Genomic DNA, 23,116 nt, shown 5'->3' with positions numbered 1-23,116 from the left:
CAGCAGGAATGAGTTTACATATGGGTATTTCAGGGTAAACAGCTGCTAGAACACTTGCATCTCAGCTTTGTTCTGCACGGCAGTTTAGCCACAGATCTGGTACCTAAAAAGTGTTGCCTTACTGAGGGTTCTTTTTATATTCCTTATTACATGAACATAAAATATTTGCAATCTTTTTTTTGAGAATATGACTCAAAGACAGTGTGGTGAATTGCTCCATTTTCTAAGGAGATGAAAGAAGGTGTCTAATACATGTGGCTAAATCCCATCGAATCTGCAATTCTAGAGAAAGAATTGGTCAGTAATTTGGTATGATGAAATCAGGATGAACAATGACCTCTGATATGCTGATTTCCAAATAATTACTGCAAGGTTTTGTCCTTCCCTCCACAAGCTCTAAGCACTTGAACCTGACAGTCAAAGATCTGGACACCACCTACGTATATGAGAGAACATGCAGTCAGTAATTTGGATTAGCTCCAAATCTGCCTTTATGTTATTTTTTTTAGTCCTTTTTGGAAGTTTATTTAATTTGAAAATTACCCAGAGAAATGTAATCCAGCTCACTTACACTCCAGCTAATAATCCAAAGTCAAACGATTTCAGATTAGTGTAACACAAATCACTATTTAATAAATAAATTAACTTTAAATAGCTACTAAGAGGCTTTCTTTCATTAGAAATAAGTTTAAGTACTATGAGAAATTGCAGTAATTACAATCAAGCTTTAAGGATTCCTGAGTAACTCAGTTACAAAAATTACACCAAGCATGCTCTAAACAAAGCTTCTACTCTCACCCTCCTCTTGCTGCCCCAACATACTGTACGTATTTGATATGCAGCTACCTTCCTACCACAGCCCAGTGATTTCCAGCCAGTTTTAGTCTTCAAGTGGAGGAAATAAGTGATCTGTTACTGCAATGTAAATGAAGTTCAAGCTTGGTCAGGACTGCTGAAGGATACCTGCCACTATCCAAGTAGATTAAAGAGGATGGCAAATAGTGCAGCTGCAGAAATTAGTTTAAAGCAAGTTGTTGTAACTGAGCCTTCTGCACAATTCTGGTCCATACAACCTGTCCTAGCATGATACAGCCTTTGCCTGACATGCAGGACAAAAGATGGAGCTGGAATGCCTAAGCGTGGCGCCCCAGCCAAGGCAACACAGCCAGGAGTCGGTGGAGTCAAGGCAGGATGGGGCAGGCTGGGAACGGGGCAGCTGGAACATTCTTACGCCTGATGTATTTTCCATTGCCCAGATGTTCCCCAGTTGACATGAGCTGTGAGACACTGCATGCGCCAGTCCCGGAGGGTGTTCTGACCCCTGGGAAGCACTAAAGAGGCCCAGGCCTGCCCAGCATTGAGGAGGCACAAAGGTATTTTGAAGCTCACATCTTCTCTTCTCCCACTCCATCCCTGTGCCAGTTTCAGCTGCGGTGCAGAAACTCAGCTGTGGCGTAGGATTCATTTTGTACATTAACCCAATGAGCTAAAATACCATCTGAGACCAACATGCAGCTAATTGCTGTGAGAACAAAACTTTGAATTTCCTGACCTATTCAGAGTTTGAATTTCCCATTAACTCCACGCTCCCGTACTAACAGATGGTATACAGGGCGCAGTTTCAAAACTCCCTGCATCAAGAATGTATGCAAAGAGAGCAAGATGAGCTCAACTTCACACCCTGGAAACCTGCTCTTTACATGCCGAATCGTGAACTTCTACATCTATCAATGAATGTGCCCAATTGTTCCCCCATTTCCATGCAGTTAATGCTGGCTCGAACTCTTCCACCAAAGTTATCCCTGCCATGGGGAGCTGGAAAAGCACTGGTTAGCAGGGCTGACTCATCAGCTGACTAGCCCACAGCATCAGCCACAAAGGACCCAGAATGCTGGTGGTGGCATGAAGTGTGTGGGTGGGAGCAAGGAATAAGCAATCATCTGGCAGCCTAATGCAGTAGGGAGGGCTGACAACAATTCATGATTTATTGCCCCCTCCCGCCCTAAGGCTTCATCCCTCTGCTGCAGTGATTCTCATCATCTCGACGCTGTGGTAGGGCTCTGTGTAGGGGGGGGAATGAAAGGTACAACCCCTGCCTGTGGCCCATGCAATGAAAGGATCAGCAGGCTATCATCTGAGCTCACCACACCCAGGCCACATAGGGCAAAAGGGTCTCATGGAGGAGAATGGAAAAGCGGTTTGCTTGGTCCTTCTTTTACCCAACAGGAGACGAGAACAACATCTTACTAGCAAAAAAAAACCCCGAAGAGCATCGCTTTCCCAGCAAAGTCAGTCTGTTAGTAGAGAGAAGAGATGAAGAGCCAATTCTGGAATGGCTTATGTAAGAAAAAGGTCTTACCGACAAAGCAAGGAATACAGGGGAAAGGGACAATGTTGTAGCAAAGATGGGAAAAGGGGAAAACAAGTCTACATGAAAAAAACAAGAAAATCTGCAGATGAAGAAGATGCAAATAAAAAGAGGTGAGGTGGGCTGTTTCTAGAAAGGCTGCTAGAGAAAAAGAGGTGGAACATATTTCTTAGAGATTTCCAAAGAAACCAGACACTGAAACGGGGAAAGAAAGTCACCAAGGTAAACAGCAAAATAGAATTGACAGATTTAATTAAAAGCTTCACATGAGAGTACACTGATAAAATCCCCCAAATTGTTCACTTGTATCCCATTATCTTCATGTAGATCTGAGTTCACTTTCCAGTGTTCTTACCCTCCAGCAGCCTGCTACCACTGTGAATCTGGCTGCAAAATGGCTAGCTGCTCCCCAGTTTACCTAGCACATAACACTCCCCAGCCCAGTGGAGTGGTGAACGTGTGAGCTCATCCTTCCCAGGCTTCAACCCTTTCAATGTCGTTTTTGCTTTGATTCCTCAAAACACATTCAACTTCAGGCAATGCAGTTTTCAAAAGGCTGGGCCAGATTTTGAAGGGCTGACTTATATTACTCCACTAATGCCGAAGTAAAGCAAAACATAATAAGGAATTAAGGACTTGACCACTTGTCTTTGTTTCCTCCCCAACCAAACTTTTTTCTTGAGAAAAGTCTTATTTGCCCAAATTTTGCCTACAGTAGGTCTTTCCTGGCAGATTGCTGCGCTGGGAATGAGATTGGGTTTCTCAGTGTCCTCTTCGCCCCTGGAAACTTTCTGTTACATTTCCCAGTGCTCCATCATAGGCATTTCAGGGCACATGAATATACAGCTTAAAAGTCTTTCCCAACATGATTTTACGTGCTGCTGTATGTATCATTTGGCAGGAGGGTGATGGAGAGTCACAAAATAGCAGTTTGCCGTGGTAGCTTTTCTCTGGCTGGAGAAACCATTCCATTTTATTTCCTGAGCTAAAACCAAGCTAGTTCAACATCATCCTTAGAGATCCAGACAGTGGAATATCTGCTGAAGCTAGAATGTCTAAAGCAAGCACGCTGACCTCTGTCTGAAGATCACGACTTGATTTGACTTAAGACAAGAAACAATAAAGAAACTCCTCTTTTCCAAATGACTTCTTGGAACTTAGTGCCCCTGCAGTTGTGTTGCTGCAAGAAGCATGACCTCTGTCCCGAAACTGACCTATCCTTCCACCTCATTCTGCCAGCTGTGACTATCTCAGTCACACTACTGGTTTCAAAGATATTATCAATTATCACCATGACACTTATAAGGTGTGATTGCAAAGCAAACCTTCAAACTGACATTCTTTGCTTTCCTAGACTCCTAGCAGAGTTGTCAGCAACAAATATACGGTGGATCACTGTCCCCATATAACATAGCACTTACTACCAGATTTATGAACTATCTCTAAAGTGCTTGCTAGCATCAGTAAGAATGAAAACTGGGTATCTCAATGTGCAATACCTTCAAACTCTCTGACATGTCAAAAGGTACACATTTGGCTCTCAAGAACTGTTCTCTTAAACAGGTACATAGAGCTATATTGCTCATGTTTAATTATTATAAAGTTCTGGTGGTTCTGAAGAAGTGTTGGAAGCAATCAACTCCAGTTGAACACATAGTAATTTGAGAGCACTCTGCACCTTGCATGACTGAGCCTTTAATAACTGTTAAAGTGACTCCTGTGATTTTAAATATCTCTAATTTCCTCACACGATTATTAGTTTTGAGAGGTACAGCCTTTTTCAAAATGCAGCAATGTAGATGAAGACATTAAAAAGTACGGAAAGAAGAAATGCAATTCCATTTTTTTTCCACTTACTGTCTTAGCCCTCATAATAGCATATTGGAATATTTTTCCACATAAATTCTTACATTCATCAGTTCAAGATGTATTATCTAGGTTAGAGTATTTCTTCTCTCAATAAGTGTTTCATAAAGTATTTTTTTTTGGGCCATTTTTTCCATATGAGGTTTATAGAGGTCATTTGATGGCACGATTTCATTTTAATAAATTACTTGGAACAAAATATAGAGGTTTTGTAACAAGTTTTCAATGATACACAACGTAATATTAACACACAGAAGACAGCATTTTCTCTGCAGATGTTGAAACACTCAGGGAAATATATAACGTTAATACATGCATAGGGTTTGCAACTATGCAATTAGTAAAATGGTTATGAATTTGTTAACGGACTAGAAAAAGAAAATTTAAAGTATGTTTTGATTTAGATCTGATCTTTGCTTCTTTTCAGTCCTCTTCTCTCAATTTATTTCAGCTGTTTTTAATGTGTAAGTAGCCAATTCCTGTTGCAGATTCAGAGGTAAGTGGCAATAGCAGACACTTTATTTATTATAACAAAAAGCTACAGGCAGAGATTTACTTCCTATATATACCTTCAACTTCATATATTCCATGCAGGTATAAAAAGGGAATGCATTGAGGGGATTTCAGTGGAATTTTAGGGATACGGTAAATCCATGTGATATGTGTTTGGCAAGACTATTACATAGCTTTGAACCTTCATGAAAGAAATTATGAGCTGCTTTGAAGGATGCTTTAAAGTCTCTCTGTAACTTCTCTTAGTAAGCATTTAATTCATTTTACTGACATGCGTTCTGCTTTCACTTCTACTCATATAGATGTCATGTCTTTAGAAAATTTCTCAGTTGCATTATCTACATGATTGCACCAAAAATTATAATCAAACTAAGGCAGGATTTATAAAGGGAAATCTGCTGTGTCTCATCTAAATAAATTATTTCATCATGAAGAATGCTCAGAGCGCTAATTAATACATTACTACTATGTTAGATAGAGAAGAAAAGCATCTGTGATAGTCGCTTAGGATTCTCTTTCCAACAACATCAGAAAAAAAACACTAGACCAAATATAATTAAAAGAACACAAGCCCTTAGAGTAATCCATTGAGCCAATCTGTAGGACTAAGCGTACAGCAGAATGAGGTAAGGTTTGCAGAAACCAGCTCCCACCTCATGTGTTGATTTCCAAACATCGAAATAATATCTAGTCACAGCTTAGCAAGGCAGATGTCTTTGCACAGATTCTGCCATGTAAATCACATTATAAATCATAAATTTTTGTGTTTGACTAAATAGTCTATTTATTTATTTGCTTTCATACATGTATAAACCTCCCAGCCACCTGTAGCTCTGCTTATAACCTGAAGATTTTTGTGCAGGAGGAATTGGTGGGTGGCCCAGGCAGGATTTCATCCATAAAGAGCAATGTGAAGAAAATTATCAATGGCTGTAGGAGTCAAAGCTGTGGAAAGAGGCGAAAGGGTTGATAAGAATAAAGACTTGGTAGGCAAGGATTATTATGATTACATGGCCTCAATGGGGAAAAGCCAGGCATAGACATGCCCGTAGAGGTGGCAGAGCAAGTTGCTCTGAGAAATTTTTAGCTATAAATTCTGTGGGGCATAAACACCAGTGATGTCAGGAAGGTAGGCAACACAAAGATTACATCATGAGAAGGATACACGATTCAGAGAACAGTGTTTGCATCATGTTCAGAAAGGAAATTACAGTCCAAAAATGGTGGACGGGGAACAAGGTGTCCCCAGGGTACAGAGGTAAGATGAGAAAGAGAGAATGAAGTGTGGCCTTGGGCTGAGGCTGTCGCTGGTGCCCCTCCAGCTGCCCTGGTCCTGGCTGTTGTGGTGGGATGGGCACTGGCTGGGGGGTCCTGATGGGAAATCACAGGGACCCTTCATCCCTTAGGGAGTAGCCAGCCCTCTTGTCACCCTGACAGGTGTTTCTGACAGCAGATGCTGGAGCAGCAGTGATGTTGGCAACCAAACAGACAGGGGTTTAGGAGAAAAGAAAGGAAGCGCCAGTCTTGTCCATGGGCAGCACTCAGACAAAGATATCCCAAACTGTTTTGGAAATTGCCCAACAAGGAAGACTGAAAGGCATGAACTGAAGAGACTCCAGTCTTCTCCAAGGCTGTAAGGACTGCTCAGAATGGAGTCTGCCATCACAGGATAATGTCCTTTCTATGTCAACACTGAGCAAATGCCTTTGGCTGCTACTTAGAGAAGATGTCGCCGTTGAGCGTTGCATGACATAAAATAAGAGTTTCCAGTCATTGTGGCATATTTTCTCAAGCAGTAAGTAGGTTAACCAGGGCTGCCCATCTGAAATCCAGTAAGGTGTTTTGTTTATTGCTGGCATTTAATTCAGGTTTCATTGCTCATATTAAATGCATTTCAAACTCCAAGTACAGTATGAAAAAAAAAAACCACACACCCCCGAAGTACATTCAAACACATCAATAAAATGCTATCAGTAAACAAAATTTAAATTTAATTTATCAGAGACTAAATAAAATCTTGAAAAGACGTAATGAATTACAGAAAACCCTCAGGCCACTTAGCCCTGCCTTATTCCGTGTCTTGGTATCCTGTTGTCCCTGTGTTGAATCATTCCGGTGGATCTTTAGCAGTATTAGAAATGGCACCAGAGAATAAAAAAATGGTTGCTCACTGACAAAGCATGCACACATCTATTACAAGACAGGAAACAGCAGACAGACACATACCAACAGTGCAGAGGAACAACACAAAAAACCAATGAGAGACAATACTGGTGCACATAGCAGGCAGTGGTCTCAGCACTTCAGTGGCCTAACAATTAGCAGGACTTTCAAGATCAGAACAAGAAAGGCATTTTTTCTAAATAAACCTTTTTAAAGTAGTTAATAAAACACATCTGAGTGCGAGTTGTTAACAAGTAGAAGCAATGCAGCATTTATGGGAAAATCTAGAAAGTAGGAAATCAGTTAAGGTTCTGGCTATTTATCTTTCCCTTCCATTCACCCTGAACCTCCCTAACCCCACCACCACCAACCACACCACCACCCACACAGCTTGACTACAACCAGTAAATCTATATTTACACAATTTGATCTATAGTAGGTGAGGATTCCAGTTGAAAATTACCATAGGGAAAAGTGCTGCAAAGCACAGCTTTGGTCTTGACACATCTTTGCAAAGTCCACATTTCCCCTGCCCCCATGTTTAGGCTTCAGACTCCACCCCATGAAATTCTAGGGTTGCACAGCCACCACACACTGCTAGTGAGGCATATGAGACAGCATTTCAGAACTTTATGAACTGACTTTATAAAAGTACTACAAAGTCCAGAAGTTAAATGGTAGCCTTGTAATTCAAATTGCGTTTTAAAGGATTAGAAAGGAAGCAATGTTTAAGATTTACATCTGAATGGAAAGGTTTAAATTCAAGATATTGATGGATTTGCCTTCCCAAAAGTCTCATCTGAAATAATTCCTGACCATATTTACACTACTAAGTTGTCTTCAAAGGAGCTCTGACAATATACTGTCATATTGTTCTCACCCATCTCTATACATGCTGCTACCTGGCAAATGTTCTTAGGACAGCTTGCTGGGATTTGCCTGATGATGTGATAAATGACAAAGAGCACTAAAGCAGGAGGGACCTATATACATGAAAACATATTGTGGTTTGGTCTGAGCCTACACTTGCAGCTTTCCATCTCCATGGACCACAAGTGTTATCCTGAGGTGTGTTTTGGCCACTGTGATTGTACAGACAGAAAAGAATGGAGTTATCCAATCTGGCAAGCACCAGAGAGGGGTGTGTATGTGCACTGACATGAAGGAGTATAGCAAAGAGATCTTTGAGCTACCTCTAAGAGTGGTGGTAGAGGCACACGGTGTCTTACACTGCTACACAGAGATAACAAGAGCTTGAAAGAAAGTGTGGTTGTATTGGGATGGCAAGGCACGTACTCTGCTGAGCTGTGCTTCTCAGAAGGACTAATCCGTATGGGCTTATCCCCAAAGTGACATAACCACTCTGCTTCTTGTCACAGGACCCTCTCTAACATCGCATTGTTACAGAGTTCTCTGGAGAGAGTTTTGCTATGTGCTGTAATCCAAAAGCAAGGCTGCAGCAAAGTGAGAAAAGAAACCAGGAGGACAGTCACCCATGCTGTTCGCTAGCCTAAAGCTATTTATCCTGTTTGTCTTCAAAGCCCTACAAGGTCATATTAAGCCAAGTTAAATTCCTTATTCTGTTGGGTAAGAGGTATTATCTTTCCTTTAAAAACCATCTGCATGTAAAGTAAAAAACAAGGTAAATCATTTCCTTGACAGTAGAGAAACATGTTTCCTCTCAGAGATAGGAATAACTCATGAAGCTGAGAACAAGTGCAAACCAAGCCAAAGTTCATGACTGAGGGAATGCTTTCCTACCTCCCATCCACTGCAGCAGCAATTAGGACAAAATTATTGCTAGTACTTTCTACAGTCACTGCAATTGCTAGCAACTTCTGGAGTAAAAATGCCATCTTTCCTATGGTGAAAACCAATCTTGTTTCCATATCCAAGGAAAACTTGAGTTACAGTGGAACTAAACTTACACTAAGTTCTTTTTCAGTCTCCAACATCCAAACACAATTTAACTCAGGGAAATGAGGTCAATGAAAGTCCATTATAGCTTAGGATAATAGAATTTGATCCATGGGGGCCTATGAGGATATTTCAACATGTGGTACCAGCCTGGGCCAAGGAGAGTCTTAGCTGCAGAGGAAGGATTGAGCAAGCACAGTACACAGGCAGGAGGATGAACATCACTGGATGTAAAAGACATGCATGTATCAGTCTCCTGAATTAGATAGGCCTAGTTTTTTTCTTTGCCACATGCCTACATTTATTTATATTGATGCTATGTGAGATGCATAGTTTGAGCTAACCAAATGCAACCAAACACAGGAAGCCTACCAAATCAGAGTGGCTAAAAATGACTAAGCAAGCTGGAGAAAGATGAAGATATGCACTTAATGGCTTAAAGTGTTTTGGGGACTTTCGCTAGCATTGGACCAATACAGCAGCTGTGGTTTGCAGGGACACCTATAAAACCAGCTGTTGTGCGTCTGTGACCATGTTGTCTGGTTTTGAGTGTACTTCTGCTATCACCAGAAACAGTGGAACTCTTCCAGTGCCAAATGCCCTTAGGAGAAATCTAGCAAAGATTCTCCTTATGTCAGTTGTCATTTTCAGCTCCCTGTTTTTCTAATCAGTCTTGCTAATATCAGGAGAAACACTGATGCTTACAGGAATGTTCACTTGAATGGCATCCAGCAATAAAAAAAAGTGGTATAAGATATAGATCCAGAATCACAAAAGGAAGTTCTGCAAGAAGAATTGTAATGATGGTGCATTTCCTGAAGACAGCACAAACTCTATGCAGTCCAGCCCTCTTAGTGCAGATGACTGACTTGGCCTAACAGCTCTGAGCTTGTGAGGTCTAACAACATAAACAACCCACAGCACATGACATGAGTACATAAGAAGTACCTGAAAAGGTCTGAAATTTGTTTGTAACTTAGGTTTTTCATTTGCCATTGCTCAAAAACTAGGTATAGAATTTATAGCCAGTCTCCAAATGTGACACTTAACATAGGTTGCACCAACATGTTCACCTTGATCTTCAAAGGTGCCAGGAATTCAAGCAATCTAAGAGTCCTCTCGTTCTTCCTGAATATAGGCTTATCCTAAAGTAAATCCTACTTGTAGGTCTCTTCTTCTGCTACAAAACCTGTTTTGTTTGCAGGAAAGAGAAAGCTAGCACAAGAAGGGCCATGCTCTTAAAACAAAGCACAAAGAGGATATACAGTCCTCCTCCAAGAGTCAGCAGAGGTCTTCCAAGGGTCAGAGAGATCTCCAGGTTATCCTGGACATGTAGTACAAAACAGCCTCAGCTGTTTGTTGCATAGAATGAACGGTGTTCCCATGAAAAAAAAAGGGTAAAAGAAAAAGGGAAGCGCTGATATAGACAATATGCTGTGATAAAATGGTCTCTCTGGCAATTAAAAATGTCAAAAAAAGTCCTAGTCCAATGTTTGAAAATGTGTAATGTGGGGGAGAGTTGATGTACAGCTTTCTGTCCAGAAATGAGTCCTTCCAGGTCTCAGGAACGAATCCACGCAGCTAGCGTGATTAAAGTCTGGATGCTTCTACTAAAATTTCACTGATGTTTTAGCACTTGTTGAGATAATGACTTGCAGACAGTAGGTCTTCCTTCAAAGATTTAATTATTTACCACTTACGCAGCAGAACACTTTCCTTTTTTCAATTACTATATTGTTATGGATATAGTAAAATTGTAAAGCAGCAGAGAGTGGAAAATGTTTCTTACACAAACAGTCCCTTTTTGGCTGAAACACTCTGAATGCTGTGGTAATTTTAATCTGATGGTTCAATACAGCCAGAGGAATAACTGTACCTGCTACCCACTCTGCCCATGAAGGTTCCTTCATGCAAACCATTGAATATGCTGCCCTAAGAAACCTAAACAACCCAAATGCTTATAGACAATCTAATCAGCTACTAGACTGCGGACAGCAAAAACAGATACCCTGCAGACATTTTGTATGTGATCAAAAAAGAAAAGTCCTTATTTCTCTTTCAAGAAAGAAATCAGTTTCAGAGGACAGGACTGGGTGCACTCTAAATCAGTAGAATATGTATTTAAAACCCAACCTGGTAATTGTTAAACTATTCAAATATGTTAGGCATTTCTAGACTCCAGGTATCAGCTTCAACCCTAGCTAAGCAGAGACCCACAACTGAAATCCTAAATTTGTAACTCGAAGTACAGGTTTCATCAAAAACTAGATAATCTGAAAGACTTCTGTTATTTCAATAATGGAAATCAATGTATAAGTCATATTAAGAAAAGATTACTGGGAGTGAAGAGATGGAGTCATGTTGATTTGGGCACTTTATCCGGTTCTCAGAGTAGCCTCTCTTACAATCTTTATTTGTATTTTGAATATTTTATTATTTTACTTCCTACATCTGTTCTAAATATATCCAGTGCAAAGGACTTGGAGAGAGTCCAATGGAAGGACACACAGATGATGAGGGGACTAAGAGGAAAGGCTGAGAGAGCTGAAACTGTTCAGCCTAGAGAAAAGAAAGCTCAGGGGTGATCTCACCAGCATGTGTAAAAACCTGAAGGAAGGATGGAGCCAGGCTCTCTTCATTGGTGTCCAGTGGCAGGATCAGAGGCAACAGGCACAAAAGTGCCAAGAGGTTCTGTGAACATCAGGAAGCACGTTTTCCTCTGTGAGGGTGACCAAGCAGTGGCACAGGTTCCCCAGGGAAGATACGGACTCTCCATCCTTGGAGATATTCAGAAGCTGTCTGGACATGGACCTGGGCAACTGGCTTCCAGTGGCCCTGCTTATGCAAGAGTGTTGGACCAGATGACCTCCAGAATCCTTTCCAACTTCAACCCTTCTGTGATTGTACGATTCACTAAGACTATGGTTTAAAATTTAAGGGAAAGGTTCAGGCTACTGGAACCAGCTAACAAATGAAAGAAGAAATTTTCCCATGGAAATGTACCCATTATAGGTCATAACTGTAACACTAAACTCAAATGTGTGAGTCTAGTTTCAAAACCAGTTAAATATTGTTGTGGAAAAATTTTCTGTGCTTATGTAAAGTAAAATGTAAAAAATATATTTATACCAAAAGACCAGACAGAACCTGATGATCCAGGAAAAGGGAAAACAAAACCCAAACCACTTTAGTTGCGAGATTTTGAAAAGAAAACTCTGGGAAAAGAGAAATGTTAGAGGGTGACAGTGGGGGGAAAAGGGATGTCTGAGAACCCCTATATGTGCACTGCAGTGGAGTATTGGATCCTCAGACTTGGAGTATTGGATCCTCAGCTTTGGTTCAGGTAAGCAGCACTCATACAGCAGTGTTGAATAGTATTATGGTACAGATAATGCATGGAAATCAACTGGTTTTTTGCTTCCTTACCCATCTCAGGTTTTAATTTCTTAATTTTCTGTCACTGTCACTGGAGCGACATGTGTCACATCAGAAACAGGTCTGTGAGCTATGCAGTGAGGACCACAGTACTAAATAGTGAAATACTAAAGTAAGTAACAGCCTAATCTAGAGAACCTAATGAATGAACCTAAGGAATCTGAATCAAAGTAATAGGAAGTCCATGTATATTTTTGAACTAGATCAACAGCCATGGACACATCAGGAGCAGAAGAAAGCTGGAACAGACTGCAAGTTACTGAGGATACTGAAAATCTGGCCAGCTGGGAGGAATTCTTTGTTGCTCTTTCTTAAAAAGGATTAATTGAATTTCCATTAAAGATAAACATTAGTGGGAATTGGGTCACACCAAACACATAAATGAGTAAAAGGAAATGACCCACTAGTATAAATGCTAAATCAGAAGAAAGACAGAAACCACACAGTATGTGCTATCCTGCCAGAACTGGCGAAAAGAAAATATGTAGATTATATATATATTCAAAGATTTAATTGAAGGTGAGAAATGGGTTAGAAGAAGGAAAGACAGCTTAGGGAAAGTGACCATGAAATCTTGGAACTGACAGTTCTTCCAGCAACAGCAATCCAAGGCACAGCAGCATGAAGACACTGGACCTAAAGAAATGAGACTTCAGCACACCTGGAGAACTGGAGGGAAAAATCTTGGAGGACACATGTCTAAGGGAAGTAGCAGCAGGATTTTCTTTCAACAAGCCAATACGTAAAAGATAAAAGTGTAAACTATTGCGGTGGCAGTGAAGAGTGGGAAATATAAGAAACAGCCATCCTAAAATCCTGAGTTCTTCAATGACTGGAAGCTCACAGGATATTTTTTTTTTAATTAATAAAATAAAGCATACAGGTATAAGAAGAGAAACAGAAAAGCCAATGCAGAAAATAAGAAGCAGCAAGAAAAGGAAGGTTGTAAAAAGCGTGCTGGAAATCCTTTAAAAATACAAGGTTGGGAAAAGAGTTTTCTGCTACTCAGCAGAAGGGAAACTACAGACAGTGGGGGGAAAAAGGAATAAGAAGAAAGTTTAAGTGTTTACTGCATCTTTTTGCTTCATCAGTTAGGATTAGGCAGATAACTGCCACTAAACACCAGCAACAAGACTAGTACCTCAGGCGCCTGGGTAAATTTAGTTGCATCTGGCGAGACTCATTGCAACGTATGAGCTGAAGCATACTCAGAGCTATTAGCTATTAGTCAATGAGAAATCGTGACAGAAAGGGGAATTTTGAAGAGTACATATGTGGATTTTATCTTTAGAAAGTAAGGGAAGAAGAAAACAAAGGATGGTAAGAAGACTAAACTGACCTTTAGCTCCTAGAAAAATACTGGAGAAAAATTATCAAACAACCTATTTGGAAGGACTCAGAGGTAATAAGTAAAATCAACAAATCTGTCAAGGATATGTTGCTATGCTACACTAAATTAATTACCTTCTACAACTGGACATGTGGTTGGGAAGAATAGGTATTACACTTGTCATCATTTTAAAAAGGCTATTCCTACTGCTTCAAGTTCTCATAAATAAACTGAAGAATCTTCTCGGCAGGGAGTCCAAGCTTACTTAAGAATCCATAATCTGAGATAATCAGATTACCGATTATTTGCTGTAAAGTGGAAGGATTCATTGTACCTACTAGTGATTAATCACAAAAAAAAAAGACAGAAGCAGAGAACAAGAATGATTAGAGAAAATTTGGCCCTCGGCAAAAAAAAACAAAGTGAAGGAGCAAGGTAGGACTGTTTTGTCTAAAGAAAACTGAAGGAAACATGGGACACCTTCATGGCTGTAAAAGCTGAGGTGACATAAGAAAAGGGAATAAATTGTTCTTCTACAGAAGGAGGACTTAAACTGCAATAGGGGAGCTCCAGCTTGCATGTTAGGGGTTACCAAGGAATATGTGGAATCACTCACATTCCAGATTGTACAAAGACATTAGACAAATGACCCTCATAGCTGATTCTTTACTCAGGAAAGTCCGTTCTATGCTTGTTTCCTAAAATCTAAAACACTATGTGGAAACAAATGAACTGACATTTGTAGGCAGATTTTTTAAGACTCTACAGTAATTCAGTTTAAAATCCATTCATAACTTTAGTCTGAGTCAAGTCAAACAACATGCCTCCATGCTCGACCGTCACTGACTATGGAAAGATCTGGATTACAATTTAAATAGAAAATTTATAGAAGCTTTGAATATATTTATTCACAGAGTTAATCTACGACTCTCTCTATTCCTTGTTTAGTCATCCATAAATCTATCCGATTTTCAGTTTTCAAATGAAATGAAGACTGGAAGTAAGTAAATACAGAGAAGGCGCTGAAGTCTGAAATAAACACAGGGAATCAAAATAATACTGGAAGGGAGATTTTCGTTGGGATGACAACAGTGCTTGTGTGCATGCATGTCTCTGTGTTTGCATAAGAGTACATGTGCATAAACACAAAATACACGTTTGCATGCATAAAATGTCCAGATGGGAAACATAAAAAGCTATTGAATTAAATAACTTTTTATATAAATTATGTAGTGAAATACACCCCCTTCCCTTCTTGAGCAATCAAAAAATTGATTCATACTGAAGTCTCTGCATTTGCAATCTAAAACTGTACGCAGCAACGTCAGTTACAATTTATTACGAATGCTTATGGCTAAAGCAATTAACATTAATTAATGGTATGTTGGAGGAAAGTTTGAGTGGCTTACCACCATAAGTTTAGTTACACTAAGAACTGAAAGATGAGGAGCTTTAAGTCCTAGGTGTAACTCTATTGGTCTATCTAAAATGTCGTAACTATTTTCCTCACAGGTATTGAGAAGCTTAAGTTAGCTGCTTCTCAGAAAGGATCTGAGATGGTAAAAGAAAAAGGTGTTATTCTTTTTTACATTTATTTAAAAAAATAATGCCTATACTAGAAGGAAACAATTTAAACAATCAACAGAAGGGAGCTGGTTTTGAAGTGGAGCAAGACCACCTTTTTTCTGTCAGTGGAAAAACTGAGAAGTACGGGGTACTAAAGGATGTATTGCCAAGAGTGGTAAAGGAAGACAGACTACAATTAGACAATATGGAATATGGCCAAGACAGGGGCCCAGCAAGCTCAAGTGGTAGCAGCCACTAAGTACCACTGCACTCCCACAGCAGCCCCTCCCAAGTCAAATTTTTGTTAGGGCCAAGTGGCTGGCACAGCTTCCTGTAGCAATTGATGTCACCCAGCCTAAGCACTGATTCAGATCTATGCTGCTTTATTCAAGAGATCTGGTGAGACTGGAAGGTTACTGCTGCAAGCCGTTTTGAAGTAGTTATCAGGAAAATGCAAAATGACTAAATGCATATAGCTTGGGGGGAGTGGGGCTATTAATAGAGCCACTGCCAACTGATAACAGAGATGGGAAGACTGTAAACCAAGTCGACAGGAGAACTGATGCAAAGTCAAAGGAAAACATTTCTAAGAATGAGGGAGGCAATCCACCATAGTGACTTAAACTGAATACTAGAAAAATCTGTCTCAACAACCAGATCTAAATTCTGAAAAGAACCAGGCCTTTGCTTAAACGACTTAACTAAGATGAACTGGCCATATGTTTCAAGGTATAAACCTGTAATAGTCACTAATGGGGGATTATATGAGCGATGAATATTCTCTATCACCTAATACCTAACTCTTTTCAAAATGATTTTCCTACTTAAAATCAATATGGTGAGGTCACTCCATTCCCTTTAACTGGCTATTGATCTTTACAAGCACATCTGTGCTACACACCCAGTATTGCAGAGCAGCTACTGAAAGGACACCTAGTGGCAAAGAAATGAGCATGTCTAGAAATCTCTGGCACTGTTGGAGGTGTGTAATTATAATTATGTAATTATATGAATCTGCAGTGTCATACATACCAATTTATGTGCCAAATAGCACTATTCATGGTTTTTAAAAAATGTGTTCTTACAAGTGCTTTTTAAAAACATGGAATTTAAGCTTAACTTCCTTAAAACTCACTGAATGTTCTGTTAAACAAATGATGCATGTGCCTCTGTGTTGCAAGAATATAAATCTGAATATCCTGAGTCTCCACTGCATCAATTTTAGGAATATCAGGTAGCTGAACAGAACTCATTACAGATATGTTTTGCTTAACAATCAAGCCAAATTTCAGCTTGCTCATCACCATTCCTTGGGCCCTCCATTGTGTCACTCTAAAATATCCTAAGCAATTCCTTCCCTTCTCATCTTTTTCTCCTATGAAGACAAACAGCTGAAGCATATAAACTGTACTTATTTAAGCTAATTTTACTCTTTTTGTTTCTGTCCATTCAACTTTACAGTCACTTCTTGCCTGTGTTTATTCCAAACCCCTTAATATGTACTAATGCCCTTGTGACCAGGAGATGCCCACAACAGAAAGCTGTATTCCAGATGGAGTCATGCTGGTCTCATGCAGAGAGGGATTATAACCTTCCAGTGTAGTGACAAGCTGCCTCTGGGCAAACAGACCAAAATCCACACTTGGCTTTCTTGTTTATGTCAACATATCAAATTACAAGCACAGAACTATTTGCTGACCACTGTCCCTCTTTGATTACTGTTTTCATGTTCCCTTTTCCAGGTTTCTCTTTCCTATTGAACACCAGGTCCTCTCCATTAATTTGCCCTTAGTGAATTAGTACTGATTTGTTAGGTCATTTTTTCCAGATACGTTTGGGGGGGGGATTATTCCATTTTGTGACATTTCTGTATGCCAGTGCTCTGTTCTCTGTCCTCACAACATTTATAACAGCTTCCCACTTAGTATCATCCTTTGATTTAAAAAGCCACAAACAAGCCATTTCAGCTTGTCTATCCTCTTTCATCACAACAAAGATTGAATCACTGGCGTGGCTATTTTTTGTTTGCTTTTTTAGGTGACTTCCTACTGAAGTTTTTGTTTAAAAAAGTCAGATTCTGCCTTACTTCTCCACAACTACAAGGAAGTAGATTGTGACATCCATTAAGGACGCTGCAGTTCCTGCCCTTACCTAAACATTAGCACCAGTTCCTCACCCAGCTCTGTTTCCATAGCTCACCTCTCCTCCACTCCACCCTTCTGAAGCTCCAGCCTGCTCTCCAGTCTTAAAATGGCATGTAGTTTCCTTCCTTTACTATAAACAATGCTTTCTGTAACCTTAGTTTCATGATGTAAACATTTAAAAATAAGAATGAAGGGAACACAAACTATGTGTTCCATTAGGTAATTTGGGGACTAAATTAAATAAAATCTCTCAAAACATGGAACATTTCAGAGTAATGAAGTCTGGCTTTGCTTGTTTTCCTTTTATCCCATCCCTGTAAAAAAGAAGACAATGGATCTTAGAAACCCTGGCATAAGAGTAGTAAAGGCAGCTGAAGGCAGCTTATTGCTTGTGAATCCAAAAGAAACTAAAGTAAAGCTCAGAGGAAGGAGCCGTAACATTCAGGTATGTGTCCAAAGGGAAAGAGAGACACTCTGGAAACTGCAGGATGCTGGAGGCTAGGGAACCAGCTGCTACAGTTGACATGGGAGTCTCCTGCTACCAGTAGTATTACCATCTGTAATCTGATGTCAGCAAAACGCCCTGAAATCTGCCAAAGCTTCTTCAAACTGGCGTTTCTTTTATATTTAAATATATTTTAAAAGCAAGAAACCAACCAACACATCTTATTCTCTAAGCAAAAAAAACACCAAATAAAAATATAGGGCTCCTTTGTACACACTATATGTAATACAGAATAGTAACAGAAAGGAAGAAAGAGTAGTAAAGGAAAGATAATGTCCATTAAAAAATGCTTCTGTTCACCTCTGCATTCCACCTGTAAGTTTTGGTCAATTATACTCCTTCAAATAGGCTTCTTTTTTATTATCATCATTTTTTAAACAGCTCTGGAGAGGATTTTTATTGTTAAATCCCTAATCTGAATTTTGCTCGTGAACTCTTCTGCAACAGAAAAAAACGAAAACCGTCTGCAAATGTGGGAGAATTCTTATTATGTACATCTGAACATGCACATTTGGCTTTCGTTGTGCAGTGTACCAGACAGCTACAAAAACAGAGGGTAGCCTATTACAGCGTTAGTCAACACTTTAAACTTTGGATCTCACTTATCCTGAAAGACAGTGACCTTTCTGGCCTTTCAAGCAAGCCTATTTCCTCTTGGCATACAGCCGACACAGGTAATGCAGGAGTTGTTTGACTTTCACATCGTCTTTAAACAGGTATTGTGAACATCCATGATAATAGCTTCAAAAAGGCAGTTCAGCGTATGTACAAGCATTACACCTGCCCTAGGCCTCTTTGCTGGTTTTGGGGCTTTACAGTCATCTTTTCCTGTTTCTGAAAGCCTGCTGGGGAAGGGTGAGGGGTATTCCATTATTTGGTGAAAAATACACAAACAGCATATAAGGAAATGCACAACATTTCCAACACAACTTCCCAAAACAAGTTCAACAACAGGTTGCTTTTTTTCTTCCTTTCTCTGTACAATACTACTTGCTAATTTTACTCAGGTTTAGTAGAAAACAGCAATAAATGAGAGGGAGACTTTTAGTGGGATGTCGATATCTTAGAGACCTACCTTGAAAGAAACTTTTGACTCGGAGATAGCTGACGCTAAGGCGCAAGACAGAAAGTTTGTCCAGCTTCGATACGATGTCGGGTGGAAAAGGCAAGAGGCTGGCCAGATGGTCCAGTTCCGCGTTCAGGCGGTCCCTGTGTCTCTTTGAAGGATTCGATCTTTCATTCCCAACTGCAGGCCTTCTGTGGTGGAGAACACATTTTCGATTACCTGTTTTACCTCCAGATAGTACAACCAGAGACTGAGATGTTGTCTGCAATTAGTTGGTTACAGGCATATTTAATCTAGCTGAGATGAAAATCTTTCTGTCCCCTGCCAAAAAGAGAAAACCATTCTTCATTTGCCATAGTGCAAAGACATGGACATTGGCCTGTTTTTCCACATCTGCCCAGTGAAAAACAGACGAAGAACTGATACCTATTACTCAGGACCCTCTCACTCTAGGGGAATGGTTAATATCTTCATGTTCTGGTCAATAGGGAAAAACAATTTCTCATCTATGTTGCAGAAATTAGGGTCAAGAACAGCAGAGGAAAATTACCATGACTAATGCATGAACCCATTGAATACCCACTGCATTCATTCAAAGCATCTTAGATCAATTAGTTTAATGACTCTAAGTTAACCTGTGGGTCAGAAAATAAGTAAGAGCCTGTCTTTTGACATGAGTTTAAAAAGTATGGGAAGAAGGGTGAAAAGATGTTCTTTCCTCAAGCTCAAAAATCCTGTGAACATACCTACATTTACCTTGCTACATCACTAATAACAAAGATAAAAATATGGTTTCTCTCTTAAGAGCATTGATATTTCTCCTACAACATAAGGATTGATGCTACCCAGATTTCTAAGCCAAGCCCTCCTAGTCCATCCCCAATTCATGTCCCTCTCATGCAGTAGACAAGACGGGATACCTCGGAAAAGCTACAGTGAAAATGCATTAAGATGAAATACATCACAAATGAGGAAGCTCAATTTTGGTGTGTCTGCTGATACTCTTCTCACAGAATGTGTAAGATGCTGCTCTCAAGAGGGAGAAAAGGAAAAGCTGGTGTACTTGCACACAACGGGAACCTGATTTCCAGCACAATAGCAAGAGGTGGTCAGTGCTGAAGAACTGACTTGTCTATTAAGCAAGATGACTTGAGTGGTAAGTTTGAGAAGGTGGTTATCTCCAGCAGACAGCCATTGCTGGACCCAGCAGTAGTCAACTGCATTATCCAGGAATGGGCCACAGGCCACTGGAGCCATGAACTACATGGACCTACAATATGAGAAGAGGGAGTGCTATAGCTTGAGTGCTATAGCTGAGCTGGCAACAAACCGGGGGATTTAGTGCTGTCTGCTGGTTCTCCACACACTCTTGTAATGTCCATGTTCAAGTTCTTATTGTACCACATTGCCACATTCCTCCTGAGGCATTTCTCAATGTCTCTTATTCCTCCAGAATAAAAGACATTGAGGAAAAAAAAAAAAATCAATGAGGAAAAGATGGAAAAATACTCAAGAATGGGAACTGGTAGGAAAGGAAAATATGGGTGTGTTAACAGTTTCCACTTTCACCTCACTAAAGCGAGGATCATAACCATATGTATCTTAACTGGTGCTCCAGTGGAGAATCAGAGGAAAACTAATTATTTGCAGCACTTTACTACTGCATTTCCATGCTCCATGCATTTATTATATTTTTCAAGAATAATTTCTGAAGTTTGAGCATTAGTATTTCACAAGATGGTCAAAGGCTTAAATTACAACCTTTGCATGTTACCCTCTTATAAGTGTAATATTATCACTGCAACTGTGGTTTAAAAAAACGTGCTTATGAATTAGTTAAAAAAAAAGGATTGATGTTTTGTGCCTGTAATTGCTACCAATTAAAAATCTCTTAAGGCAAAGTAGGCATGAAAAAATTGTGCTCCCTTTGAGAGCATTTGAGAGCTTCATTTTAACAGGACACATTGATGAACAGAATGAATGAAAATATATTTGAGGTAGGTGTCAGTGAAAATAGGTAGTTTCTGCTTTCTCATTCAAAATTGCCAGTACTGATAATGTGGCCCTTCAATAATACAACCAGTTGCTTTCAAAGACATGGGGAAGATTTTGTTGATTGGAATCAATACAAAGCTTTCTTGCATTACAGAGAGTAAAAAAGCAGCAAATAATGTAATAAACAAAGTAGGAATACTCTTTTTTCACTTTTCCAGTTAACTTCTTTTTTTTTCCCAAAAAGGTTGTGCATAGTGGGCACTAATTTTTGCAGTAGACACTGAAGCTCAGCCATCCTCACTGTGACCCCAAAAGGATGTCTGACCTGTGGAAAGCAGTAATTCTGTGGGAACGTAGCCTATAGCTGATCAGAAACTGAAGAACATTAGCTTTTACTAATTGCTTTTTGCATCTGACAAACCAGCTGAAGCAAGGAAGCAATTTAGGACAGAAAAAAAATAATTCCAATAAGGAAATTTAGACTGATGAGTTCAAGGGGCAAAAATTGTCAAGATTAACATTGACTAGAAATAGAAATTGTTCAAGTCTACTTGCCACATAAAATAGTGACTGCTCTCTGCCAGAGAGGAATGGTTCGAGGCCATTATGTGCAGTGTTTGCACTGAGTGTAAGGAACAGTTCTCTGGAGATTGCAGGGAATGGTGTAAAAAGACTACAAGAGAAAGTTCAGGACAGAGTCTTCCTGAAAACTGAAGGAAATGATTCAGTAAGGGAGTGAATCCAAACAGAGGTTTGATGGAAGTGGCAATGAGGTGCCAAGTGGATGCGATTTTAAACAATGCAAGTTCCATGGAAAGGCCAGCTTAGCTATCCATAAACAGAAAAGGGCAGGCAGGGAAATTCTTCAGTGGGCTGCTCTGAGGCAAATTGAAATTCTAGCCCTTATTTTGAGCTGATAGTAGATAGTGCTTGTGTTTCTGTTAAACTCCAGATTCTCAAACTCTGTAGCACTCACTCGATGATACCTTTCTTACTCTACTTTTCATGCAACACTACTACAGTGAAGTAGCACATGTAGAATAAAGTTGGCATTTCCTTCTTTGAGTCGTTAAACCATCCAAATGCTGCTATGCAGTTACAAGTCCTTCTACCTGCACAAGACCCATATCAGCCATCCCTGTTCAGTAGGAACTGAGTGTGGGAGCTGGTGCAGAGAACTTTTCCCGTTTCGGTGGTACATACGTAAGGCACTGAGCCATTTGTGCTGTAATGATTCAGTGTGCCTATGACACACAGACTGCCACTAGTGTAAACCAGTTTGGTGAGCTTGCAGAGGAATTTCCTGCAGCTACAGCCCTGCCTGCTGCTCTCTACCCTCTGCGGGAGCCCTACCCTGTTAACGAAAACTTTACTCTGAATAAGTTTATTAAGAATCCTTTAAACCAGCAGATGACCTAAACTGAGAAAAAGCTAATTATTTACTATGATGGCAAGCATTTGGTAAGAAGGCAAAGGGAAGAGAGAGACCATAAGATGCAACAGATAGGCTAAGCACAAAGTAACAGCAAGATGATTCTCATGAAGGCACTGACCAGCACCCACAGCCACTGAAATGTGCTTGAGCATTGCACAGGTATCCTGGTAGAGCTGAGCTCCAGTGCCAGCTGTGCATTTGCAGATGTTCGGTGTCTTCTACAAACCAAAAGGACCAAATGACAGAAAGCTATTTGAGGGAAAGGGGGACCTTTGCCATCTTCAACCTCTTCTGGGTCTTTACAGCAAAGAAAGGCAAAAGCAGAAGTAATGGTCGAGAAGATATCAAACTGATAGAGCAAATGAGAGGTGGGATAGTGTGATCTCAAGGAAGAGGAAGGGCTATGCCACAGAGGACAGTAAAATGCAGACTAAGAAGCAGGAAAGAGCTGCACCTCCTGAAGTCCCTGTTTACCCTGGCACTGGTACGGTTCTGGCTGAAGTGGGCAGTTTGGAGCAGTTACTGATACATGCAGAGCTAAGACAGCTGTAATTTGCCTTTAAGTTGCTGTAAAACATTACAAGAAAAGTTTTGTTGGAGGGAGAGAGTTTTACAAGATGCCAGGGTTTGAGACGAAGAAGTGGCTGGAGCTCTCAAATGGTAACAGCATTGCCTTAGCATCTCTAATATAAACATTAATTTCAGCACAGTGATTTTAGTTTGAGGTTAAAAACAAGATCTCTTTTAGTGTTGGTTTAGTTTTCAGATGCTTGAATTACCAGTAAAATGTTAGATTCCAATAGGAAACAAACA

At 40.0% G+C, this 23,116-nt stretch overlaps 1 protein-coding gene across 1 annotated transcript in view; it reads right to left on the bottom strand.

Annotated features, from left to right (window-relative positions):
- AHRR (aryl hydrocarbon receptor repressor) overlaps nucleotides 1–23,116 on the bottom strand; it is an 89,664-nt gene that overhangs the window by 44,693 nt on the left and 21,855 nt on the right. Inside the window, exon 3 of the mRNA XM_062608948.1 lies at nucleotides 18,883–19,064. Coding sequence (XP_062464932.1) covers nucleotides 18,883–19,064 — 182 coding nt within the window. The remainder of the gene's footprint in view (nucleotides 1–18,882; nucleotides 19,065–23,116) is intronic.

This window comes from Pezoporus occidentalis, unplaced genomic scaffold (genome assembly GCF_034315485.1).
Source record: "Pezoporus occidentalis ecotype Australia unplaced genomic scaffold, CSIRO_AGI_Poc_V1 ctg132, whole genome shotgun sequence".
Lineage (NCBI taxonomy): Eukaryota > Metazoa > Chordata > Aves > Psittaciformes > Psittacidae > Pezoporus > Pezoporus occidentalis.
This window is presented reverse-complemented; position numbering and strand designations above follow the sequence as displayed.